Source organism: Charadrius vociferus, unplaced genomic scaffold (genome assembly GCF_000708025.1).
Source record: "Charadrius vociferus isolate BGI_N301 unplaced genomic scaffold, ASM70802v2 scaffold46, whole genome shotgun sequence".
Classification (NCBI taxonomy): domain Eukaryota; kingdom Metazoa; phylum Chordata; class Aves; order Charadriiformes; family Charadriidae; genus Charadrius; species Charadrius vociferus.
In genome coordinates this window covers 82,454-104,769 of record NW_009648710.1, presented here as the reverse complement: position 1 = coordinate 104,769, position 22,316 = coordinate 82,454, and the positions used below count along the sequence as shown (strand labels likewise).

Here is a 22,316-nt window from a genome sequence, read left to right as displayed (position 1 = left end):
CTAACACACCACATTTACCATTGATGCTCTTCTCTTCAGGCATTTAAGAAGAGCCAAAAATAGTAGCATTGTGGCCACCAGAGAGAGAATACCAACAGCAGTCATTGTAACGCCAGCCCATGCCTCCTTGCTCAAGGGAGTGCTCCCTACAAAGCAATTAGAAAAGCAGTTTGCAGAGACAGCTCTTAGCTAAACCTAAGCAACATACATTAGCACGACACTGGCTTAGTACCTTTGGTTGCAGACCATCCTTCTGGGACAAGGAGGACAGGACCCCGCAAGCTCACCACCGCAGAGTTCACACCTGGCATCCCACTCTCTACAACAGTAATGTAGTAGAGGTGAACCCAATGTCACACAGTGGGTCATCTTGGACCAGTACAACCTAATATCTGCTTAGACATTACCTCTTTTGCTTCTAGATGGCCTAGGGCATCTTGTCATACACAGAGGGGAATCTGGTTGAAAACGGTCACAAATCAAAACACTGCAATGGAAGTACACCTAGGACAGAGAATGAGAGGGTTGTTCATTTTGAGACAATAACTGCTCCTACTTTCCTTCTACTTAGAGCAGTGAAGGTCACCTACTAGGCCAGGGAGGGCTTTGTCACCAGAGACAAAGGCAAAAGTCTTCACTTCCAGCCTCTGGCGATAGTTAGCATAGCTGACACTGTGCCCCACAGGATGAAACACAGTCTGGTAGCTGTCCAGGTCGTACTCACACCTGCCAATAGGCAAGAAGCAAGTCAGAACAACAGGGCAGAGAAGGTTTGGGTTTTTTAGCAGCAGGTAGAATTCAAGGTAGAGGTACTGCCATCCTCCTACAAGTTCCAGCATACCAAGGCAGTACCTGGAAGGTCACCTCAAACAAAGCCCTTGATTTTTTTTTTTAGCAGCAGGTAGAATTCAAGGTAGAGGTACTGCCATCCTCCTACAAGTTCCAGCATACCAAGGCAGTACCTGGAAGGTCACCTCAAACAAAGCCCTTGTATCTGGGGCTCTTTTCTTAAAAGCAGGGGGGTAGGGCAGGGGAGAAATAGGGAATCCTACCACCCACCACCAGAAGTGCTTCCATTTCTGTGTCAGGGCACTCACCCATCAACAACAATATTCCACTGGGGGAGTGAGCTTGGATCTTGTGAAGCTGTTGCCCAACAGTCATCCAATACCAGATGGAGGTTGGGATCATTGCGGTTCAGGACCTGAACTTCCAGGAAGATGGGCTGCCGTAGGTACCTCACTATTGGGTACTGATCATCACGGTACGGCTGCCTGTACGAGGCCTCTGCAAAAACCAAAGCCTCATTAGATAAGTCAGTGTACAAAGAAAGTCCTGAAGAAATTCTGGTCTAGAGCTGTTCAACAGCAGCCAGTCCACCAGCTGCAGTTTGTCCTAGAGTCACAGATTTAAGGCATCTGCCTCAAGTAGCATGGGTGGGAGGGAAGGAAGCACACCAGGTCATTAGATGCCCATGCACCAGAATAGTTCACTCCTACATCCTCTCCCCCTCAAGCTCAGAGTCAGCTTTACCTGGGTAGCTTAGAAGAACTAAGGAGAGGGGACCTTGGTTCATTGAAGCAGCCAGAGGAGGATGGTTGTCCACCCTTATAGTGAGGGAGGCATCACCATTGCTGAAGGAGCACAGGACTGTTAGCCTGTAATAAGGAAAAAGCAGGTAAGTCTTAGTTCTGGGTATCCTGTATATGAACATAAGTATTACCAAGAGGTTTCCAGACACACCTGAGTTCACTGTCCCTTGAGATCCTGCGCAGTGGAAGGTCTGCCCATAATGCCCTCACCTCATTCTCATAAACAATCTTGTCCCCATCAAACTGCAGAGAAATAACAGCATTAGTAAGGGCATTTCCAACACATGAGGCCCTCCCCATCAATCCTGGCTACACACTTACCCAATACCTGGTCCCACATCCATTCAGCGGGACATGAAACCAAGCCTTGTCATTCAAAGACGACTTAAAGGCTGGCCGACATGTAGAATCTCTGAGCCTAAGTGCATCCAAGTCTAGTGGTGGTGTAGTACTGTCAGCAAGGATTTCAAAATCCATGTACCCATCCTGGGTGCACACAGCAGCTGTAACAGAAGTTCACATAAATTGTCATGGCAGTCATTGACAACTCAGTCTGCCAAGAGCTGTTGTGTTTTGTTCTGGCTAGAGATACAATTTCCCATGAAGGACTAGTTCAGGAACAAGCCATGCTGAAAGATGACCATCCAAGCAGCACATGGACCGAGTCAATTGCAGAAGTCCATCACTTACCTATTGGTGTGTGCTGGTCACAGGGGCACTCTGGGTGCATCACCATTGCCACAGTCTCCCCATGGAAGTGAAAAGACAGTTTCAAAGAGGACACGTAGGACTGAAGTCCTGGGCACCTCTCCCCATGTAGCTGAAAGACAGGAGTTACTCTCCTGGAGTGTAACTACAAGAGCTCATTTTAACATGTTAGTGTTTCACTTGCCCTGGAGCCGTGGCACTCTTCACACTCAGCTAGTTTGTTAATTTGCATTGCTCCAGGCATGCCAAATACCAACCCACTCCAAGAGGAATATTTTCCACCTCCAGTTGTTTTTGCCAAGAGACTCCATGAAACCCAAATTGCCTTTGAGTGATGCCTATCCGTTAAAGTCAGTTTGCATTCATCTTAATCACAACTGCCCTCAGCCACCCACAGTGCCCATGGCTAACTTCACAGGTGCTTCGCCAAGGTCAAAGCTACTGTGCTCTGGTTCTGAGCAAGCACCAAGGAGTTGCGATTGCACAAACTCCTGTGACTTGAGGATCAGAACTCACCCTGGACTTCAGGACCCCCCTGCTAAAATGCAGCTTGACCCCTCTCTTTGTGTCCAGAGCAATGCCATTTTCCTGAAGCTGGTCCATGGGGATGGTCTTATCCTCTACGCCCACAGCCATGAGTGTCCCTGGGAAGGCTGGGATGGCAACAGTCAGGTGTGTTGCATTGCAGATAGCCGGACCTGCAACGACATCTCTGCTAAATATAATACTGATTTCCTGAGGGCAGAGGCAGGCCAGGCTCTGACTTTCTCCATGCATTACCTGGTGCACAAAGCATTCTTGACTCCACAGTCAGTCTATTTTCAGGAGGGCCATATGCAATCTTGAGTGCCACAGTGTAGAGCACCTTATCATTGTTCTGACAGAGAAGACAGAGGTCTATTAGAGAGTACTCAGCTCATGATGCATCACAAGATCAATGCTGCAGGGCCATATGCTATGTCTAGTTCAGAACTGCTGCTATTCACGTTTGCAACAGCAGTTTTGTCCCATTTCAAGACCCTTTCAAGAAGGGGATCTGCCCATGGGATTGCCAGTCAGATGTTCACAGGGCACACTATAGCTAGGATCCCACCTACACAAACGCCTGTCAGCTGTGCTGCTCAGGTGCACACTGTGCTTCCCCATTTTATTGGGCACAGGTTTCCACAGATCTACAGGAGAGAGCTACCTAGCCTCTGTTAAAGCAGCACTGTCTCCTCAGTGCCAATTCTTTGTTCACCTACCTTGTAGGAAACGACTCCAGTGGCAGTAAAGGCCACCTGAAAGATCAGGTTGTGGCCATCAGCTAGAAAGTTATAGCCTTGCTGCATGGCTTGCCCGAGGCTCAGCTGATGTATTCTGGTTCCATCATCAATTGAGAGAGTCCAGGCCATCAGAGCTGTTGGAGCCTGCAAAGCAGGAGATCCTTCCTTAGGAAGGGAAGGCACAGCCACACAGAAGCAGCAAGGCATTCCAGTTCTTCACCCTGCAGTGCTGCCACCTTGCAGGTTTAATATAGGGAGCTCGAATGTAAAGAGTATAGAATTAAGCTTCCCAACAAGATGCAATTACTCCAGAAGAGGGAGCTACTCCAGCTTGGAGATATAAGACTCAGTTTAGATCCAAGAGCCATGTATTCCCACCACACCCTCCCTTCGCAAGACAGCAGGCACATACCGTATGCTCATCACTGAAGCTAGAAATGAGTCTTGGGAAAGTAACCTGGAACACAGCATGAGACAGTAGTCACAACCCTACAACTTTCAAGAAAATCTCCACTATAGTTTTCTAAAGCAGAGAGCTGGCACCAGCATCCCAGTTTCCCCTGTAATAGGGCTGGAGCCAGACAATGTACATCATTAGTGACCAATTTCAGACTAGCCCTTCAAAGAGCTAGTGGTCATGCCAAGATGGACACGGAGCCAACAGACCTCCCTGAAGCTTTCCCCATCTTTCTGCAGATCCCAGTCGTGCAGTTCCAGGAGACAGCCATCCCGCCTTGCAAGCCTGTAAACAGGGTCCATAGCACTCCCATTCCTCTACTTACTGCCATGAAGTCTTTCGTACAGTTTGTTGCACCAACAAAGAAAGGAGTAGTGATTTCATCCGCATGAACAGTATTGCAGTGAGTGCTGTAGGTTACATTCTTCTCCTCTCCCTCTGTGTCATTCACCATCAGCCTCAACCTTAGCTGGTGTTGGCCATGCTACAGAAAAGAGACATTAATTAGAAAAAGGTCGCAGTAATCACTGCAGCACGAGGACAACTAAAAGCCATTGAGACTAAACTCTAACTGCAGAGTTACTTCAGGTATTTGTACCAGTGCAAGGACAAGATGAATAGCCATTTTAAAAGCCCCAAGTAAAAGGAAGTATTCTCTAGGAAAGCATGGGGTCACAAGGCTAGGCTGAAGACCAGAAGGTACCAAGAGAACTGCAGGAGTCAGGAAGAAAGCCTTCAAGAACTTGCAGAGTGTAGTGCCAGAGTCAGCCATCCAAGAAACAAGTTAGTGTCCAAACCAAGAATCTCATGGTATTTCAAATGCCTAAAAGATACCAGTGAAGACTATTTTCAAGGCTACTTTGGGCTGGTCTCCCCTTTACTTCTCTACCTCAATAGCTATAAGTAGCAATGCATTGTTAGTTGCTCTATCAACATAGATGTTTAAATAGAGTGATGCTATGAAACTTAGATCTTATCCACTTCCCCACAAGATGTTAAAGTAGCTCTCAATTCTTTTACAGGAGAACACAACATTTATGGCTGTGTCTGAGGGGGTTTAATCCACAATTAAAAGAACAAGTATTCAGGTAACAGCCTAGGTTTTTTTAACTACTTCTGGCATGAACTGCTCTTATAGAAGAGTTTAAGCATTTCCACTCTTGAAGAAAGTTAAAGCTAGGAACCCTATTAAACCCAGTCCTGACCAGGAAAAAAAAAAAAGCACATTCCATCACAGCACCTTTCCAGATGGAGACCCCTTTACCTCCAGGCTAGTGCAGTTCACAAAGGGGACACTGAGCAACAGCCTCTCATAATCCACAGTGTGGTTGCAGGACACCATCTCCTCACCACTCACATCTAGGGAGAAGGTGGAAGATTAACCCTACAGGCAGGCACCTGCTTGCAAGCAACAGTTGAAGAGGCCAGGGCAGTAGCAATACCTACCCACGACACACACATGCCAGGAGTAGTTGCCAAGCTCTCCTGAAAACTCCACTTCCATCCTCTCCCTGTGACAGGTCACACTCTCTGCAGAGGGAAAACCAGTCAGCTCCACCTTCACTCTCCTGGAGGCACACACCCTGTGAGCCCCTCAGCTAGCCAGCCCTGCTTCAGAGACCTCTTCCACACCAAGGCAGAGGAGGAAGCAGCTCCAAGCAAACATAAAGTCCACATTCACACCACTACCAGCCCAGAGACACCTCATTACCCAAGAGATCCTGATCTCCCAGGCCATCAGCACAAGGGGTCAAGGGCAGCAGAAAGCCAAACAGGAGCAGCAACCTGCAAGAAGAACAGGATCAAATGAGAGAACAGCAAGGAACCCAACTCCCCATCCCACCCTCAAACCTCACATCCTTGAGGTGCTCAAGCACTGCTGTTCCACAAACAACCCCATCTCCTCTCTGCCACCACAAGCTCACTCCTTGATTGCTTGGGGAGGATTATATAGGACCTGGTGCAGGCTCCACACCGGTGAAGCCTTTCTGCTGCCTGGGGGACTGAGAGCTTGCACCTGCCTCTCGTTGAGATGCCGTCTCCTTGCTGTGAAGATGAGACCTCACTGGAGACCTTAAGGCGATGCTAAGTCTTTGGCATGGGTTGTTGTTTCCTTCTATTTTCAAGGCATTTTTTTCTTGCTCTGATAGTTTACTTCCTTTATTCCCTTGTCAGATGTCACACAGCAAAATGCCTATCTTTGGGCATTTTTTAAAAAGGAGATTTCTGTGCCATTTTGATTTTCTGATAGTTTAAAACAATTCCACAGGTAGATTTGTACGTAACTGAGCATATTTTTTTCCCCTGTATGGGCAAATCTGCAATGCTGATATAGATCTAATTAGGCTGAAAATATGAGTGGCAGGTTAAGGAAGAGATGTCCTAGATCAGATCTTTAGACCGGAAGATCTCTAGAGGCTTTGGTCGGACTGTAATTGTTCAAAGCTGTGTGGAAGAGGCCTGGAAAGAAAAATTCTCCAATTTATGTAATCTTTCAGCTTCCCCAATGCTTTTGAATTCAGACGGTCTTGTAAAAAACCCAAAGACTCATATTTTTAAAAGTAATTGAATTCTTGAGATGTGAGAAAGCAAAAAGATAGATCATAGGAAGAGAGGAAAATTAATATTATGGAATAGTAATTTAGGAATGGGATGTTAAATTTGGCTTCAGGGAATAATAAATTTTGTATTAATGTACCATGTATTCATGTAAAATATATTCATCTATATTTCTTTTTACAGTTATAGACCTGTGCCTAGAGCACATTTTAGAGTTTCCCAGCCCAAGTGACAGTGGCTTCATTTCTCTTAAAGATTGAGAGTTGTGAGAAAGAGCTTGTCTGTCAAGTGCTGGTAGGTACCGAAGCGCCAGGAACTTGGCTGGGACAAGAGCATGGGTGGAGGCAGGGAGCTGCAGAGCTTGTGGTCACCATCAGCGAGCTGTGTAGCAAAGCAGTATGATCCATACAGGCAGAGCAGATGACTAGTGTAATTAATTTAAAAATGTACATTCTTGAGAAGCATCTCTTTAACTCTCGTCCTTGTGAGAACATGGCAAATGCAGAGTTAAAGCTATTACGCAAGTGGGGATACCAAGTGTGCACAACACTGCTCATAGCAATAAGCAGGCATTAGCTCGGACCCATGATCACACCAGAGTAAATAGCACCTGATGTTACTAGCAAAAAAAGAAATTGCACTTCTGCTTTTGCCATCAGTAGGATTAGCACACAGATAACCTTTGGCAAGAAATTAACTTCCCAGAGACTCCTGAATTCACAAACATACATCATGTACCTCTTTTTTCTCTCTCTCTTTTTTTTTTTATATTCAGATTCATTGTTTTCAAAAGCAATGATTACAAAGAAAACTGATTAAACGAACTCGAAGCCATCCACAAGTTTATTTTATTATCTATCTATTATTATTTAGCTTGGGTTTAACTAGCACAGTGGTCAGTTCATCACACGTTGTTTCTGCTGCTCCTTCCTCCTCAGGGGGAGGACTCCCCACACTCTTCTCCTGCTCCAGTGTGGGTCCCTTCCACAGGGTGCAGTCCTTCAGGACGACTGCTCCAGCGTGGGTCCCCCATGGGGTCACAAGTCCTGCCAGAAAACCTGCTCCAGTGTGGGCTCCTCTCTCCACAGGGCCACAGGTCCTGCCAGGAGCCTGCTCCAGCGCTGGCTCTCCATGGGGTCACAGCCTCCTTCAGGCATATCCACCCGCTCCGGCATGGGATCCTCCATGGGCTGCAGGTGGATATCTGCTCCACTGTTAACCTCCATGGGCTGCAGGGGGACAGCCTGCCTCACCATGGTCTTCCCCACAGGCCATAGAGGAATCGCTGCTCCGGTGCCTGGAGCATCTCCTCCCCCTCATTCTTTACTGACCTGGTGTCTGCAGAGTTGTTTCTCCTACACATTTTCACTCTTCTCTTCTGACTGCTGCCACCCAGATGGTTTTTTTCCCCCTTCTTAAATATGTTATCCCAGAGGCACTACCACCATCGCTGATGGGCTCAGATTTGGCCAGCAGTGGGTCCCTCGGAGCTGGCTGGCATTGGCTCTATCAGACATAGGGGGAACTCCCAGCAGCTTCTCATAAAAGCCACCCCTGTAGCCCCCCCGCTACCAAAACCTTGCTATGGAAACCCAATACAGCCCTACAAAAGTCCCCTAGTCTGCTTTTATATGCCCAGTATGGCCGGGCATCGAGGTGCGCGTGTGAGGAGAGACGGGGCTTTGGTACAGTTGGCTTTATTGCCTTTCAATTTTAAGTATCTAACCCTACTGATTAGGGCCCTGCTCCTGAAATGGCGTGTGCAGGCAGACTGCGAGGGCTGCCCTTGGACCCCCACCTCAAGCATGGTTACACCTGAATAAATATCTCATCAGGATGGGTCTCAGGCAGCACCGGCGTGGGTCACACTCAACCTCACTGTGGGAACAGGGCTGCTCAAGAGGACATCCAGCAACAGTGTCCTTGGGCACGGCAGTTTTGCCTCTCCAAGTAGTGAAGAAATAAGCTTTTATTGTTGTTTAAATGTTGTCATCGTCTCTGAATTGTGTAGCCAAAATTACTCCATGTGACTAATTTCATTCTTCCCTAAGCCCATTAGTTCCAAGGACCTCATTAGACAAGCAGAGACTTACTTGCCTCCCCTCGTATGGCCTTTACCATACCACGTCTGGTGCTTATAAAAGTTGCAATGAGGAAATGTTGTGCTGGATAATACCTCATGCAAAACAGATGGCACAACAACATTGCTCTTCAGACCAGGCTCTGAGTTATCTAGAACAACATAACTAATGGTCCTGTAGTCTTTTAGTCTAAATAGTTTGTTTAACTGGCAATATTTTATTTAAGGTTGTTCTCAAAAAAATAGAGCAATAATCAGAGACGTAGCAAAATCCAGTTACAAATCAAAACTGCTAGTTAGATAATTCATTAGCTTACACCACCACGTACCATCACAACAGAGTTTCTCCTCAGCCTGGTAAGACATTTCAATTGGAAGTGGAATGGTTTTGAAGTTCTTTTCAAACCGAAAAAGAAAAGCTCCTTTCTAACTACTCAGGGAATTTAAAAAGTTCACAATTTTGAGCTTTAGTCTGAAAAGAAAAATCTCCATTCAGGCTGAGAAATTTAGCTCATTTGATGTTGAATCATTTATTGCATTTTAAATTGGGCTTTTTGAATGGGACAAAGATGAACAAATACCAGGAGTTTAGAAACAAATGAAGATTTTGTTTGGTCTTTTACTTTTTCTTTCTTTTTCGTGATGCCCACTTTTGTGACATAAATAATACTAAAGCTTGCAAAGTCCTGGAGCTTCTCTCCAATTGATGTGGGTTTTGCTTTACCTCTAATTAAAACTTGAAATAATAGTTTCCCACTTAGCATCACACAGAGTAACTTTCTTTTAAAAGCAACATTTTCAGATGTTGGATGATAAAAATCACTCTGAGATCAACACTTTGTGTGCTGGATTAATTAACAGAGAAGCAAATGAATGTACTTCTGTAGTATAAATCAATAATCTTGAAAAATGAAAAGGTGTCTTGCCACCAACTCATTTTCATGAGTGTAGCTCACAATGTGAAATGTCAATGTACAAGAAATATGCTGTCTCCTCTCTGCTACCAGGCACTGGTGATATATGCAGTACGTGCCTTGGTGAACATTTTACTCTCTTGAGAGTAAAAAACATTACACTACCCAGTAAAGGATGTAAAATTCAATGGCATGAAGAAACGGATAGTCTAATGCATACATAAAAAAGTATATGTTACCTGCGTTAAAAGTATGTGTTACCTGTCTGTGTTCTGCAACGGCTAATTTTTCTAGTAGCTGTAAATTTAAGTTGGTGCTGAGCCTGGTTAAATAGAAAATTAAATAAATGAATGCCTTTTTTTATTAGAAAAGTATTAATGGCAGTGCAGGGAACTTGAAAAATGGCTGAGGGTAAAACTGTCTTCTAACGCAGGGATGGAGGTGGCCTGGGTGAAGCACAGCCCTTCCTCACTGCCCTGAGATGGCAGGGTAGCACCGGGGATGGCTGTGGCTGCGGACAACATGAAGGAAAAACAGGGCTTTAGTTTACTCTCATCTAGACTTGTTTATTCAAAATTCAACCTTGCCACAGGATCTGACCGACTCTCCTTGTCCTCATGGAGGAAAATGTTGGTACAAGTTTGTTCCTGAAGAGCTCTTCAATCCCTGTCTGAGAAAATAATTAAGAGAGAAAGCCCATTTGGAGAGGTCTCCGGTGTATTACACGGGCAGCATTATGGGAAGTAAATGAGGTGGCACTCCATTCAGCAACTGCACCAACCCTGGACAATGAGTTGGTTTGCAATTGCTACTGCTTCTGTAACATGGGCATAATAAGCAACAAAACCTCACTGCTAATTGCTGAGGGTAGATTCTCTAAGCTACAGGTTAATTCAGTTAGTCATAGAAAACCGCTTGACAAAAAAGTAACATTTATCTGGCAGCTATTGTGAATGTCACCAGAATAACAGACAGCTGGCAGCGTTCTATTATGCAGCGTTTTCTTCTCAGCTACTGTTTTAAAACTGACCTGTTATATGGTTTTCTCTTGGTAATTCTTCTGAATCTAAAAATCAGAATTACGGTCTGACTCTATAAGCTCCTACTTGTAGAGGTAGCCCTTAATGCCACTGAAATCAGGGGAAATAATTTCTAAAGCAGAGTGGTTACACGAAGGTGGTGACTGACCCATCTGCTCCCAGGCAATGACCACAGTTCCCCGGTGGGGGCAGTGGGTGCAGGCCCATCATGTTCCCATTTCTTGAATTCCCTGTGCTATCCTGAGGAAATCCTGCACATTTATTTTATCCAAAACAGAGATTACAGTACTTGTTAGATGAAGACACATTTGCCAAGTGCCTTAAGATCCTCTGATGAAACGCAAATTTGCGGTTAAAAGGATCATGCACGAGGCTGTGGTTTTTCCTACTGTGACTCGCGGACCTGCTGGCGGTTTTGTCCAAACACCACCCTGGTCCCAACAAGCCCGTTTCCATCCGCACATCAATCTGTGTACACGAAACAGCTTCACGGATGTGCCCAGTTTGGCGGGGCAGAGGCCTGTTTTTAAATGCAGCAACCCAGTAAATGATAGGTTACAAAGGACTTCACCAGTAAAGGTAACTGCTTATGCATTTCATCCTATCAAAACTCAGGGATACATTATTACTTAGGGCGAAATCTGGTCCCACTGACGTTCATGGCCTTTTGAAGGTGTTTCTGAAGTTTTTAAATTTTTTTTTGAAGTTCAAGGTCCTTTTGAAGTTTTCCCAGAATGGTTAGGCAAAGACACAGAGAAGGTGAATGAATCCCCTCTATGTTTAAGTAGTCAAATATGCAACAAGTGGTAAACGGAAGAGCCGCCTTCCAGAAAATGAAAGCATTCACCACACCATCGCCTTATTACCTATGCAGAGCTCCAGATAAGTTGACTGCTAGGATGGACTTTGCCTCCTCATTTCCATCCTCACAGGGATGTCTTAACTTGTAATCATTAATGAACTATCCCTGTAATGGAAGGGTGACTGTACAGTCTGGATATCGTTCAGATCTGCTTCGGGAAACCAGAAGTAACTGAAAATGTCGAGCAGGTATCACAAAGCAGCAGCTGATGGCAATTTGGACCTCTTGAAAGAAGCCACTAGGAAAGACCTCAATACTTCAGATGAAGATGGGATGACGCCCACCCTTCTGGCAGCGTACCATGGATATCTAGAAGCTCTGGAAGTCATATGCCGGAGAGGGTAAGTCAATCAGCCTCCATTGCTTAAAGCTTGTGGCTTAAAACTGTAATTAGTGCGTCACCTTTCTAACACCCCTATGACCTCAAACCCAAAAGGCTGAAAATCATGGTCATTTCTTTCAATGCATTGCCAAGAATTGTTTCTCTTCATTCGCAATGGTTTAGGCTCAGAACCTGCCAGCAGGTCTGTACGTGCGGTCAGTGAAGCCGCACCGACACCAGCGGGACCATCTCGTATATGGAGTCTGCAGGGAGTAGTTAGTAGGAGCAGGGCTCTGGGACTTCGCCTCGCTGTAATGGAGGAGAAGTTGGCCAACAACCTTTGATGATAACACACATTTGAAACTGGCTGTAGAGGAATGCATTGTTTGAAACATTTTAAGCAAAAAATCTCTCCCATTTGCCTTGAAAGTGCAGTTAGTAGACACCTGTGAAGGTTTAATGTTTTCCAGCGGCAAGTCACAACCAATAGTTTTGAGACAGTAATATCTAAAATTGTTATTTCTCTGCTTTTTATAGTATTAGCAGCTACCATCATGCTAAAAATGACAATACTGTCTCAGAAGTTGGGGTACAATACTTGCAAACCGGAAAAAAAAAAAGAAACAAGTAAATGAAATTTTCTTACAGGTTTATTTTCTAATAGTAAAATATCTGTTTGGTATCATTTAAATGTACTATATGCTTAAAATGTATTATTGAAACAGTAATTGCATCCCTGCCCTCCGTAGTCTCTTGCTTGGAGCCTACCTTTTAAGCTGTGATTCTGTAATAAGATTTAATAAAAGAAAATCTGCTCTTGTGTAGAGATACAGTTAATAAAATGTTCATTCTGGGCTGAGACGAAGATTAAGTTGACATGTATTTTCAATCATAATAGTTTAAAGAAGATTGGAGGGAAAAGTTGAATAACTATTTGGATGTATCTGAGTTTTCTTTTATTAAAAATAAAATTGAAAATATGGAATAAAAATAGGGTTTTCATAGATTTTCTTTACAGCTCATTGAGTTTAGGTGCGGCAGTAACAACACAATAAAAAAGACCTTTGGACTATGTGGTTATTGCTGTGTCCTCAGGAGAAGCAAAAATAGACAGTTTTTCAACTTGTATAATTAAGGCAGCTCCAAGGAAATATCTGGAATCAATAAAGGTTTGTCCCTGAACACCCAGAAGAGAGAACAACTAGCTAAGGAAGAAATAACTTTTTTTTTTTTTTTCTCCAAATTTGACTGAAAAATATGTCTTCTACCATATAAGCTGTTAGAAGTTACAGCAGATGACACAAAGATCAGAATTTCTATGTCTCTGTTATTTAATATATTTCTAACTCTTTTTTCTTGGTAGAGGACAGCTTTGGGGCAGTATTGTCCTCAAAATCTTCAAACATATGCATTCACCATTCACCTCTATTTTAATCCAAGATTTCTTGACACAGTCAGCAGGTTGGGGCTGTCAGTAGTGGCTGTAGTCTCACTGGTTCTCTTGAGAGAAGCTACATTTTTGAAGATGTTCAATCTGTTCTGCAGGCAGTTAATGTTTTCTTCTGAGAAATTATTCTAATTATTTTTAACAACTTCATCCTTTCCTTGAAGAGGTTTCCTGACAAAGGCACTGAGATACAGGATGGTTTTCTTTAGAGTGGTTGCAGATTTTCGGACTCTGAAGCTTGCAACACATTCAGCCCTTGGAAAATGTAGCAATACTGACAATAAACACTTTTCATCTTGAAAGAGTTTCTCTTCCTAGGCATCAAGAGACATTTTCTCTGCAGGTACATGAATAATGGTGAGAACAAGTAGCAGATCTGCTCTCTTTTGTGTGACCCTTTTTCTTGGGAAAGCAGGGAAAAGAGGAGTATGAGAACTCAAAGTAGATGTCAAACCTTTTCCAAAGTCCCACTGAGCTGGGACCAGACCCTCCAGTTTGTGAATTGTTTGAGGCTCACAGGCTGGCAGGCTCCAGGGGGAAAAGACCACAAACAGCTGTGAAGGGACCTGGGGGGGATGGATGACCCGGCACTCCCAAGGCTCAGGATAATGCAGCCTGTTTGCTGATGTGGGAATTAAGGAATCCGGCACGCTCGGCCACAGTCAGGCAGTTCCCCAGGGCAGAGCCACAAAAGCAGAAATATGTACACATGGTTTCCATATGTCTCAGTGGAGAAACTTTGATCCTCAGCTGCCACCTCCTTGCAGAACTGCCTGTGCCCTCGTAGCCTGGCACGCTCAGGCTCGCCATTGTTTCTCAGCGCGAGCAGCTCTGTGTCGCAGCTCTGCGGGGACCCCCGACCTCTCTCTGGCCTGTGGCATTTCAGGCTGAGGGATGTTTTCAGATTTGGCCCTCAACAAATATGTTACTGCTTTGCCTCAGAGGTACTCAAAGACAGAGATCAATGCCTGAAGGACATTTTGTGATAGGATATACCATTTCGTTCTAGTGCAGCTGCCATGGAACAGATCTCCAAGGCACTGAAATGCTCAAACCCCCAAGAGTGGAAATTCTCCTTGTGAATTTGGCCCCTGGCTCTGAAATTGTTAGAGGTTTTGGGCTACTGTGGCTGCCTTGGTTATTGGTTGCAGATGACTCAAGCACAGTTCTAAACCACTGCTAATGTTGATCCTGCCAATTATGGAATAAAAGATTCAAGACAAATCCCGTCTGCAGGCGGCAGTTCAGTGTGAATTCAGTGCAAGAGTTTAAAAGAAAGCAATACTTTTCACTGGCTTTAAATTCAATTGAAAAGATGTGGCATTTTATTTTCAAATGAGCTTCTGCTTTTCAAACCCCATGAGCAAAAGCAGCTTAAGGAGAACAAAAGAGCTGAAGAAAACAAACGGCATCTATCTGAGCTTAATCTAATAGCAATGGAGACAAATGTGTAATCATGGCTTTATTCTTACTCATTTATCTATTACCTACCAAAAAAGACACTGCATGTGCTCATTAAACATGCATCACCGTGGCCAGTGAAGAATCCTCCTAATATTGTCCCTACATTTGACATGCAAAAGGGAAGAGTCACCAAAAAGCCTTTAAAATATTCCACGCGAAAGCTCTTGAAACAGTTTTGCCATGAATTCCAATGAACGTAGGTCGAAGCCAGAGCCCACTTTGAGGTGTCAGCAGCGAAGCAGTCGGAGCTGCAGCCCCTCACCTGTGGACGGGTGACTCCTTGTTTCTGCCCTGTTGCAGGAGGTGGGTGAGACCGGCAGGGAGCACAGCAAGCCCTGCCAGCAGCGCTGCCAGGCCCCGAGGTGACACAAAGGATATACCCTGGCTCCGTTATGGAGAGTCGCGTATGCCGTCACAGTCAGCCTCAATGAGCTTGCTTAATTCACAGCCAGGCAGGAATTAGAGCTTATGCCACACCTGCGGTCAAACTCAGTGCTTGTGTAAGTAGGTGCAGCGCCGTTCTGGAGGATGGAGCTAAGCTGACTCGTTTGCGCTGGGCTGTACTTCTGCTAGCAAAGCTGAGCTAAACGTTTAGTATCTGTCTGATGCCGCTGCAGTGCTATGCTTGGGTACGTCCAGCTCACCGTGTGCTATTTTCCTTCTCAGAGGTGATCCGGACAAATGTGACATCTGGGGGAACACGCCTCTCCACCACGCTGCTTGCAACGGTCACATCCACTGCGTTTCTTTTTTGATCAACTTTGGTGCCAATATCTTTGCTCTGGACAATGACCTCCGCACTCCCCTGGAGGTGGCCGCCAGCAGAGACCGCAATGAATGTGTCCGAATCCTGGACAAAGCCGCCACTGAGCAGAACATGCTGAATCCAAAGAAGGTCTCCAAACTCAAAGCGCAGGCCCAGAGGAATGTGGAGAAACAAATCAAGGAATGCGAGAAGCGCCAAGAGAAACACCAGCATGAAATGAACCGGAATTATATGAAAGAAAAGGTTGGCACAGTAAATTCTTCTCAAGGGACACACTCCAGAGCAAAGTTGCCTAGTCTCTTTGCTTCAAATGCAACAAGTCCTTTCTCCAAAAATCTGAAAGATACCTTCAAACTTAAACCAAAAAAGACAGCTGACAGCACAAGAAGCCAGGAAACACAAAGCAATGGCCAAGGGGATGGTACGGGTAGGAGAACTGTGATGCATTTGTTTGATGAGAAAGAGGAGGATGAATTATTGAATGACCTCGGAGAGAAAAACTTTTCTGACAATGACAGTCAGCACTCCATTTTTAAGCGTCCAGGTCTCGGCAAGATTGTATTTGGAAGGAATTTGGCTGCGGATGTGAATCCTGGAACTATGTCTTCTGAGACAGAAAGCATAAGCTTTAAAATGTCCAGCGAGCTCTTTCAGTATGAAAATGCTGAGAATGGCAGGGAAGATGATGCTGAAAATGCTGCTGATATCCCTTGGCATGAAGAAGTTATTTGGGATGACGAGGAAGCAGAGAACACGCCCCTTGAGGTATTTCTGGCATCACAGATGCTGGATGAGTTTCTTCCAGTCTTCATGAGGGAAAAAATTGATTTAGATGCCCTGATGCTATGTTCTGATGAAGATCTACAGAGCATTCAGATGGAGCTCGGGCCAAGAAAGAAAGTCCTGAATGCTGTGACTAAAAGAAAAGAAGCACTCAAGAACCCTGGAAAGACTGTAGATACTCACTTATAAATTAACATACCGCTTGCTGTAACCTGCACACTGATTCATTCTCTTTTCCTCTTTCCAAAGAGCATGCAATTCTTTCCTGCTAAAGCAACGGGCAGAGAGGCTATCAATTGCTTTAGAAAGTACAGCAAGAACAAAGATTTTTCTCTCTGGATGGACGGCCGTGGTGCACAGGATATTAATTCAAGCACATTCTGCCAAAAAGAAAAAGTTAAGGTAAAAAACCAAAAGCTATAGATTTAAACCTCTGCTTCCCCGAACTGTTTATGGGGATTGGATTTCTTCTCATCGGAATAACTTAAAACATTAGTGAAGGCCAGCCACACTACATTCCTTAATAAAGCCCTTCCCTTTGTCTCCAAAACCACAATGCCAAGAGCATTCCCAAAGCCTGAGAGCTTTGAGTTTTCTCCATTCGCTTCTGTTCGATTGCTACAAACCACTCTTCCTGCTACTGATGATATGTTAGAAATAGCATCTGAATCTTGATTTCAGCTATGGCTTATTCAGTCTAATAGCCTCTGAATGAATGTAAACCAGACTAATTTGCAGCAAGTTTCATGTTCTTGTCAGTAAAGTGTTTTGCTACTGTATTGATATTAATTTAAAAATACATGAAATATCTTGCCAGATGTTCAGTGTGTTGTGCATTCTTTTCTTGTCTCATTAGACTGGACCCAGTTGCCAGCACCCATCATGTCCTAAATGGCATCAAGGCTGCAATATTTTTAATTGCAAGAAGCTGAGTTTTTATTTTCAACATTTGTGATCTGTTTTGGTATATGCTCAGCTTCATTCCTGTAGGGTGCGTTTGCCGTGCCAAGTCCCAGAAACCAGGACTCTTATCACCTGGCATTTTCTGTTGGCTGTTGTCAGCCTCAGCCTGAAAACTGGATGTAACACACACCCCCAGCTCATGAAAAGAGAAAGAAAAATGCGACTGTGCTTCTGTGGAAGCTCCTGTTGTTTACAGTCTATCTGGAGGCATTCACAGCGGGGTTCCCTTCATCTCTCTCAGGCCTGTTCCCTTGGGAAGACAGCACTATGCACTGTGAATTAATCACTCCTGTTGAGTTTTGTGACTCTAATAAGGTGCTTGTAGCAGTTTACGCTAAGATCTCAGATTTTACAGGCACAATTATTAGCAGGACTTTTATCTTTAAATTTCTTTTTATAGCTTCCCATTAGTCAGCTATCATTTTTTCCTTAGGAAAAAGGAAATGTCCACTGCATTTGTGGACACTAACCCTAGTTAATAATCTGTTTTTTCACGCTGCCTTCTTTCCACATCTTCTTCTTGTTACTTTGATTTGCATATTATAAATCCTTTTCTTGCCTGGACTTTATACAGCATTCTTTCCTCCTTGGATTCCTGTACTTCAGCAGGTTGATATTTTCTTCTGTTAAGCAGTTAAATCCGTCATGTTCTCTGCAACCTTAGATGACTGCTGCGCTTAGCACAGTAATTAAATCAGACAGTATCCCACCAGACTCTCTCTTATTAACCTGCTGGGTTGTTTTCATTTTAGTTAAGAAACTCCCAAATGTTTAACAAAGCAAGAAGGAAGTGATGAATCTTACGTATTTGAAGGCATATGATGAGTGGATTTTGAAGGGTCAAATCCTATTATTCCCAGTCACATAACTGATGTATTTGCTGGTTCTTTACCTGCCCAAATGCTTATGACCTGATCAAAACATCAGCAAGTGGTGTCACTCACAGAGGACTTGTCTGATAAGTGCCATTATCACAGAGTGGCTTCAGCAGTTGTGTGATGTGCCTCAAGTATCTCTGAAGTGCACTGAAAATCTGCCTCTCTGCATACTCATCTGTAAATCTGCAGGACTGCTGCAACCTCTGACAACCAGAGGTAATGGCATAAACTATCTTCACAGAAACCGATTGACTCAGTTGTCACAAGCATTCAGCGTGTTTTGGTATGTCCCTAGGTACCCACAGTAACTCTACAGAGCCAGCAGGTACAGCACAAGATCTGTCCTTCTGGAATGAAACTGCATACAGAGACTGAATAAGAAGGCCCAAAGTGCCTCACATGTCACTTATTTTTCGGCAACTGAATCAACCCCCATACATATATACACACCTTTCTATATTAAATTAAAAGGAAAAAAAAAAAAAGCGGGGGGGGCGCAATAGCACCAGTCCTTTTCTTGCAGGGTGGTCCTGGAAATTGGCCTCTGGTATAAAGCAGCCATGTGGAACAATTGGGGGGAAAAAATAAAAAGCAGCACTCACATTTCATTTTTTTCCACTTATGTGCTTTGCTGTTTTCCAATTTATTTTTTTTTTTTCTCACCAACCCCTTTGTTTCTTTTATAATTTGAAGTATTTAAATTAGTGAATCCCAGATCTGACTCCTTAGTAACATTTGTACTAAGTTGGAGGCATTTCATGTATCACACCTGCAATCTTATAGCCCAATCCAAACCCAAATCATAAAACCATGGGATCTCACATGATCACAGTCCTGGCAAAAATAAGATTCTCCTTCCTTAAGGATTTAATACTGTGCACTGGGCAGACATCAAGAGGAAGGAACGTGCAGCATGGGATAACGATGGCAAAACTGAGTATCACAGTGGAGCAGAGCAGTACCAATTTGTTTCCCCCTTTACATTCAGTGATCACATTTACTGAGAGAGTAGTCACTATAACAGCTTGAATACTTTCTTCCTCATCTTAAAAAAAAAAAAACACACCAAAAAACAAACCAACCCACAAAAATAAACCACCCAAAAGAAAAGTAATGGACAACAAAATGAAAGTCAGAGAAAACCAGCAGTATCTATTTAATTTTAAAATAAATGCAAGTTACACAATTTCTTGAGACTCTGATTTGTAAAAGAAAGAAACATGGAAATTAAGGCTATTATTTCCCCTCAAAAAACCCTAAAAACGGCATCCAAGCAGCTCCCACTGTAATTGAATCAAATCCTCTTCATTAATTCAGAGGTACAATGCTGAAGACAGACTCCCAGAACCTCCTATTGCCAATGAAAGTTGAGAACACTGTGGGTTTTCAGAACCAGTTTTTTGACCTAGTTCCATCTACTTTTAAAGTGCATAGTCTGTAGAAGAGTACATGTGAAAAATAAGCTCTATTTGTCTTCTTCCCAAATACTATGTCTCACTTCAAATTACAAACCTTGTTTTACACAGGCACAGAACTGAGATAATATTGTCATAAACAGTAAGTGCAAGTGTCCATACAGTTCTTGAATTATAGAACATCGATGGCAGTCACGTTTATCTCACACTAGTGGAGTTCTCCATTGCTGAAGTAACAGTTTAAGTCAACGCATACACTTCAGAAACGAAACAGAAGAAAACACATGTAGAAATAAAAGGATAATTTTACTACAATTAAAAAATACAAAAGCTTATAGAGAAAGTTTGTTCTTCTTTCTGCTGATATAAACAAGGTCATTGGAGTTAGATTTCTATCCACACAAACACATCCTTTAGCCCTATTCACTTACTGGTCTGGTACTCTTCCATGCTAAAACTCTGCAAATTACAAACTCTGCCAATTATGACATTTTCCAACTAGCTTACACAAGGCTTATAACTTGGAGTATTATTTACATCACACTTGCACCATACTCATTAAACTTTTCTATACTTACTCATGTACCATCAAGGGCTTTAAAGCTAACTTCTTCTGAACCTCCTTCCTGTTGCTCTGCTGTATTCTTCTGGCACCAATACAGAACAACCATGTCATCTAATCCTTCCACAGAGAGGAGAAACACTTAATAGCCTGCATGAAATGGTATGTAAATAGAAATAAAATTTCATAAGGCAAAACTCTAGCCTGAAACCAGAATTTGTTTCCAGGGCAATAGCTATTTTTCAGCAGATGCTCAATCTTTTGTAAGGGAGTTGCATAACAGCACAAAACTGGAACTTTTCCTTATGTAGAACATCACTGGGTTCCTCTGCCAAGAAAGGATCATGGAAATTCCTACCCCAGCAAATACCCACTGGGATAAAAGAACAATTACCAATTGATGCAGAGTACAGCCAAGGTGAAAATATTTGCCTGTATACTTGAAGTTTATCCTACTGAAATCAGTTTGCACAGTTCCAGCCTTCAAAGCAGCTTAGAAAATAGAATTTACAAACACATAGATTAATAAAAAATCTCCTCACAGAATACAGATAAAAGTTAAATCAAAACACATTTTTGTGCTCATGTTTTGGGTGACTCCTTGCAATACAGAAGTGGCAATATGCCACCCAGGAATGTACTAAGAGAGGTATTGAGGATAGCTTCCTCCCAGTTAAGATGTATATAATATTAGCTCTGATTTTTTTTGCACTGAGTGTTCCTGACCCAGGTCTTCTTTTACATAAACAGACAAAAATCTAATTGTACAGGCGCATCATTCTTTATATAAACTCCCACTCAGGAGTGTGCTCTTAAATGAAAACCTGTTGAGTCTGAGGGCAGGGAAGGGGGTTGTGGGGGGTGAAAGTAAGGATGGTGCCCTTTAGATCCCAGTCTGAGTTGGAAGGGAAGGGATGTCCAAGAGTCGGAGGTGGGCTGTGTTCCCAGGAGACTGAAGACTAGGTTACTGTCAGTGTAGCACTGAAACCCACAGTTGCATTTAAAGTACTATCACAGGTAAATATGATGCCAGAGTCCATTCTCCAAACTGATGTATTTTACACAAGTATGAACTACCTCTCTAAAAAAGATGAAATCTACCAACAGACTTCTGCTACATAAATAATTAGGGAGGAAAGGCATTGATTCCAGAATTATACCAAAATGTGTAAAAACAGCCTTGTTAGTATCACTTCAAACACCTAATACTTGCCATTACAGGAGATACATTTATTAATAATACTGCAGGTATCTAATATTTGCCATTAGAAAACTAACAGAAATTAGTCTATTGCTGAAATTTTACTTTTCATTCTTGAGTGTTCTAGAAGGCCCACATTCAGATAGGATTGGTGCCTTTCTTGTTAACAAAAGATCCGAGGAAACTAAGTGCAAAAAATTTTCTTGGCTTCGTTGTCATTCAGTTACCAGCTGACCACGAGTCATAAACAAATTTTGCTGCTACTGTATCTTCAACTGCCATCCCTGAAAAAGAATTAAAGTCACCTTCAAACAGTTCTTCAGCTGTACAAAATAATTTAGCTTCAGAAGGGAACAGAAGGACTCAGGAAATTATCTAACTGGACAGGAACAGGATTCATTCCTCATCCCAAACACCTACAGTGTTACATTCAAAGTTTATAGCCATCATGTAACTGTTAGGTGAGCTATATGAAATTAATGTAATAGTATGAATCTAATTTTCAGTGTTCATATCACAACTTGGCCCTTTCAGACCTCTTTCCCCCCAAACATCAACTCCAACCCCACAGTACACTGCCGCATTGTCTGTAGGTCAGACAGACTCCAGGGCCATAACAGCACAGCATTTGGTTTGGAGCTGTACTAATACACACTGCACTCATGTGTTTAACAATTGTGAAATGGAAAATGTACTTCTTCCTATTGTTTATTTGCTTTCCCATCACTTTTCATTACATCAGTCCTGCTAGATACATAAAAAGGGAAATATAAAGGGAAAATGCCAATCACATTCTAGTTTCTTCTAGACAGTGTATTGCCACAGCGGTTTTGAAGATGATCAACAGCTTTCCCACGCATGGGGGACCCAGTAAATAACAAGGCATTGTTTTCTGTCAGACTTGTACACAGGAGGGGTTGTTCTTACCCAGTGATTTAAACACTGTTGTTTTCTCAGGCAGGGCTGGTTTCGTACCCTTCACTACCTCTCCCAGCTCAGCAAAAATCTCTGCCTGGAAAACAAATTACGTATTTATAC

At 43.3% G+C, this 22,316-nt stretch overlaps 3 protein-coding genes across 3 annotated transcripts in view; 1 reads left to right on the top strand and 2 right to left on the bottom strand.

Moving 5' to 3' along the window:
* On the bottom strand, positions 1-12,533 carry ZP2 (zona pellucida glycoprotein 2 (sperm receptor)). Its single transcript, XM_009886597.1, has 18 exons — positions 12,523-12,533; positions 5,734-5,807; positions 5,469-5,552; positions 5,287-5,381; positions 4,348-4,506; positions 3,978-4,022; positions 3,545-3,709; positions 3,081-3,177; positions 2,817-2,998; positions 2,283-2,412; positions 1,914-2,095; positions 1,744-1,835; positions 1,534-1,658; positions 1,098-1,287; positions 591-726; positions 408-504; positions 233-319; positions 1-146 (listed from the first exon to the last, which is right to left on the bottom strand). Exons 1-18 carry the CDS (start codon positions 12,531-12,533, stop codon positions 1-3), a joined length of 2,097 nt encoding a protein of 698 aa, XP_009884899.1.
* Positions 12,534-14,890: 2,357 nt separating this feature from the next.
* Positions 14,891-16,448, top strand: ANKS4B (ankyrin repeat and sterile alpha motif domain containing 4B). Its single transcript, XM_009886596.1, has 2 exons — positions 14,891-14,982; positions 15,377-16,448. The coding sequence occupies exons 1-2, from the start codon at positions 14,891-14,893 to the stop codon at positions 16,446-16,448; spliced, it is 1,164 nt and encodes a 387-aa protein (XP_009884898.1).
* A 5,049-nt stretch (positions 16,449-21,497) lies between these two features.
* Positions 21,498-22,316, bottom strand: part of CRYM (crystallin, mu) — an 8,836-nt gene continuing 8,017 nt past the window's right edge. Inside the window, exons 6-7 of the mRNA XM_009886549.1 lie at positions 22,206-22,290; positions 21,498-21,562 (exon numbers count right to left, since the gene is read on the bottom strand). Coding sequence (XP_009884851.1) covers positions 21,498-21,562; positions 22,206-22,290 — 150 coding nt within the window. The remainder of the gene's footprint in view (positions 21,563-22,205; positions 22,291-22,316) is intronic.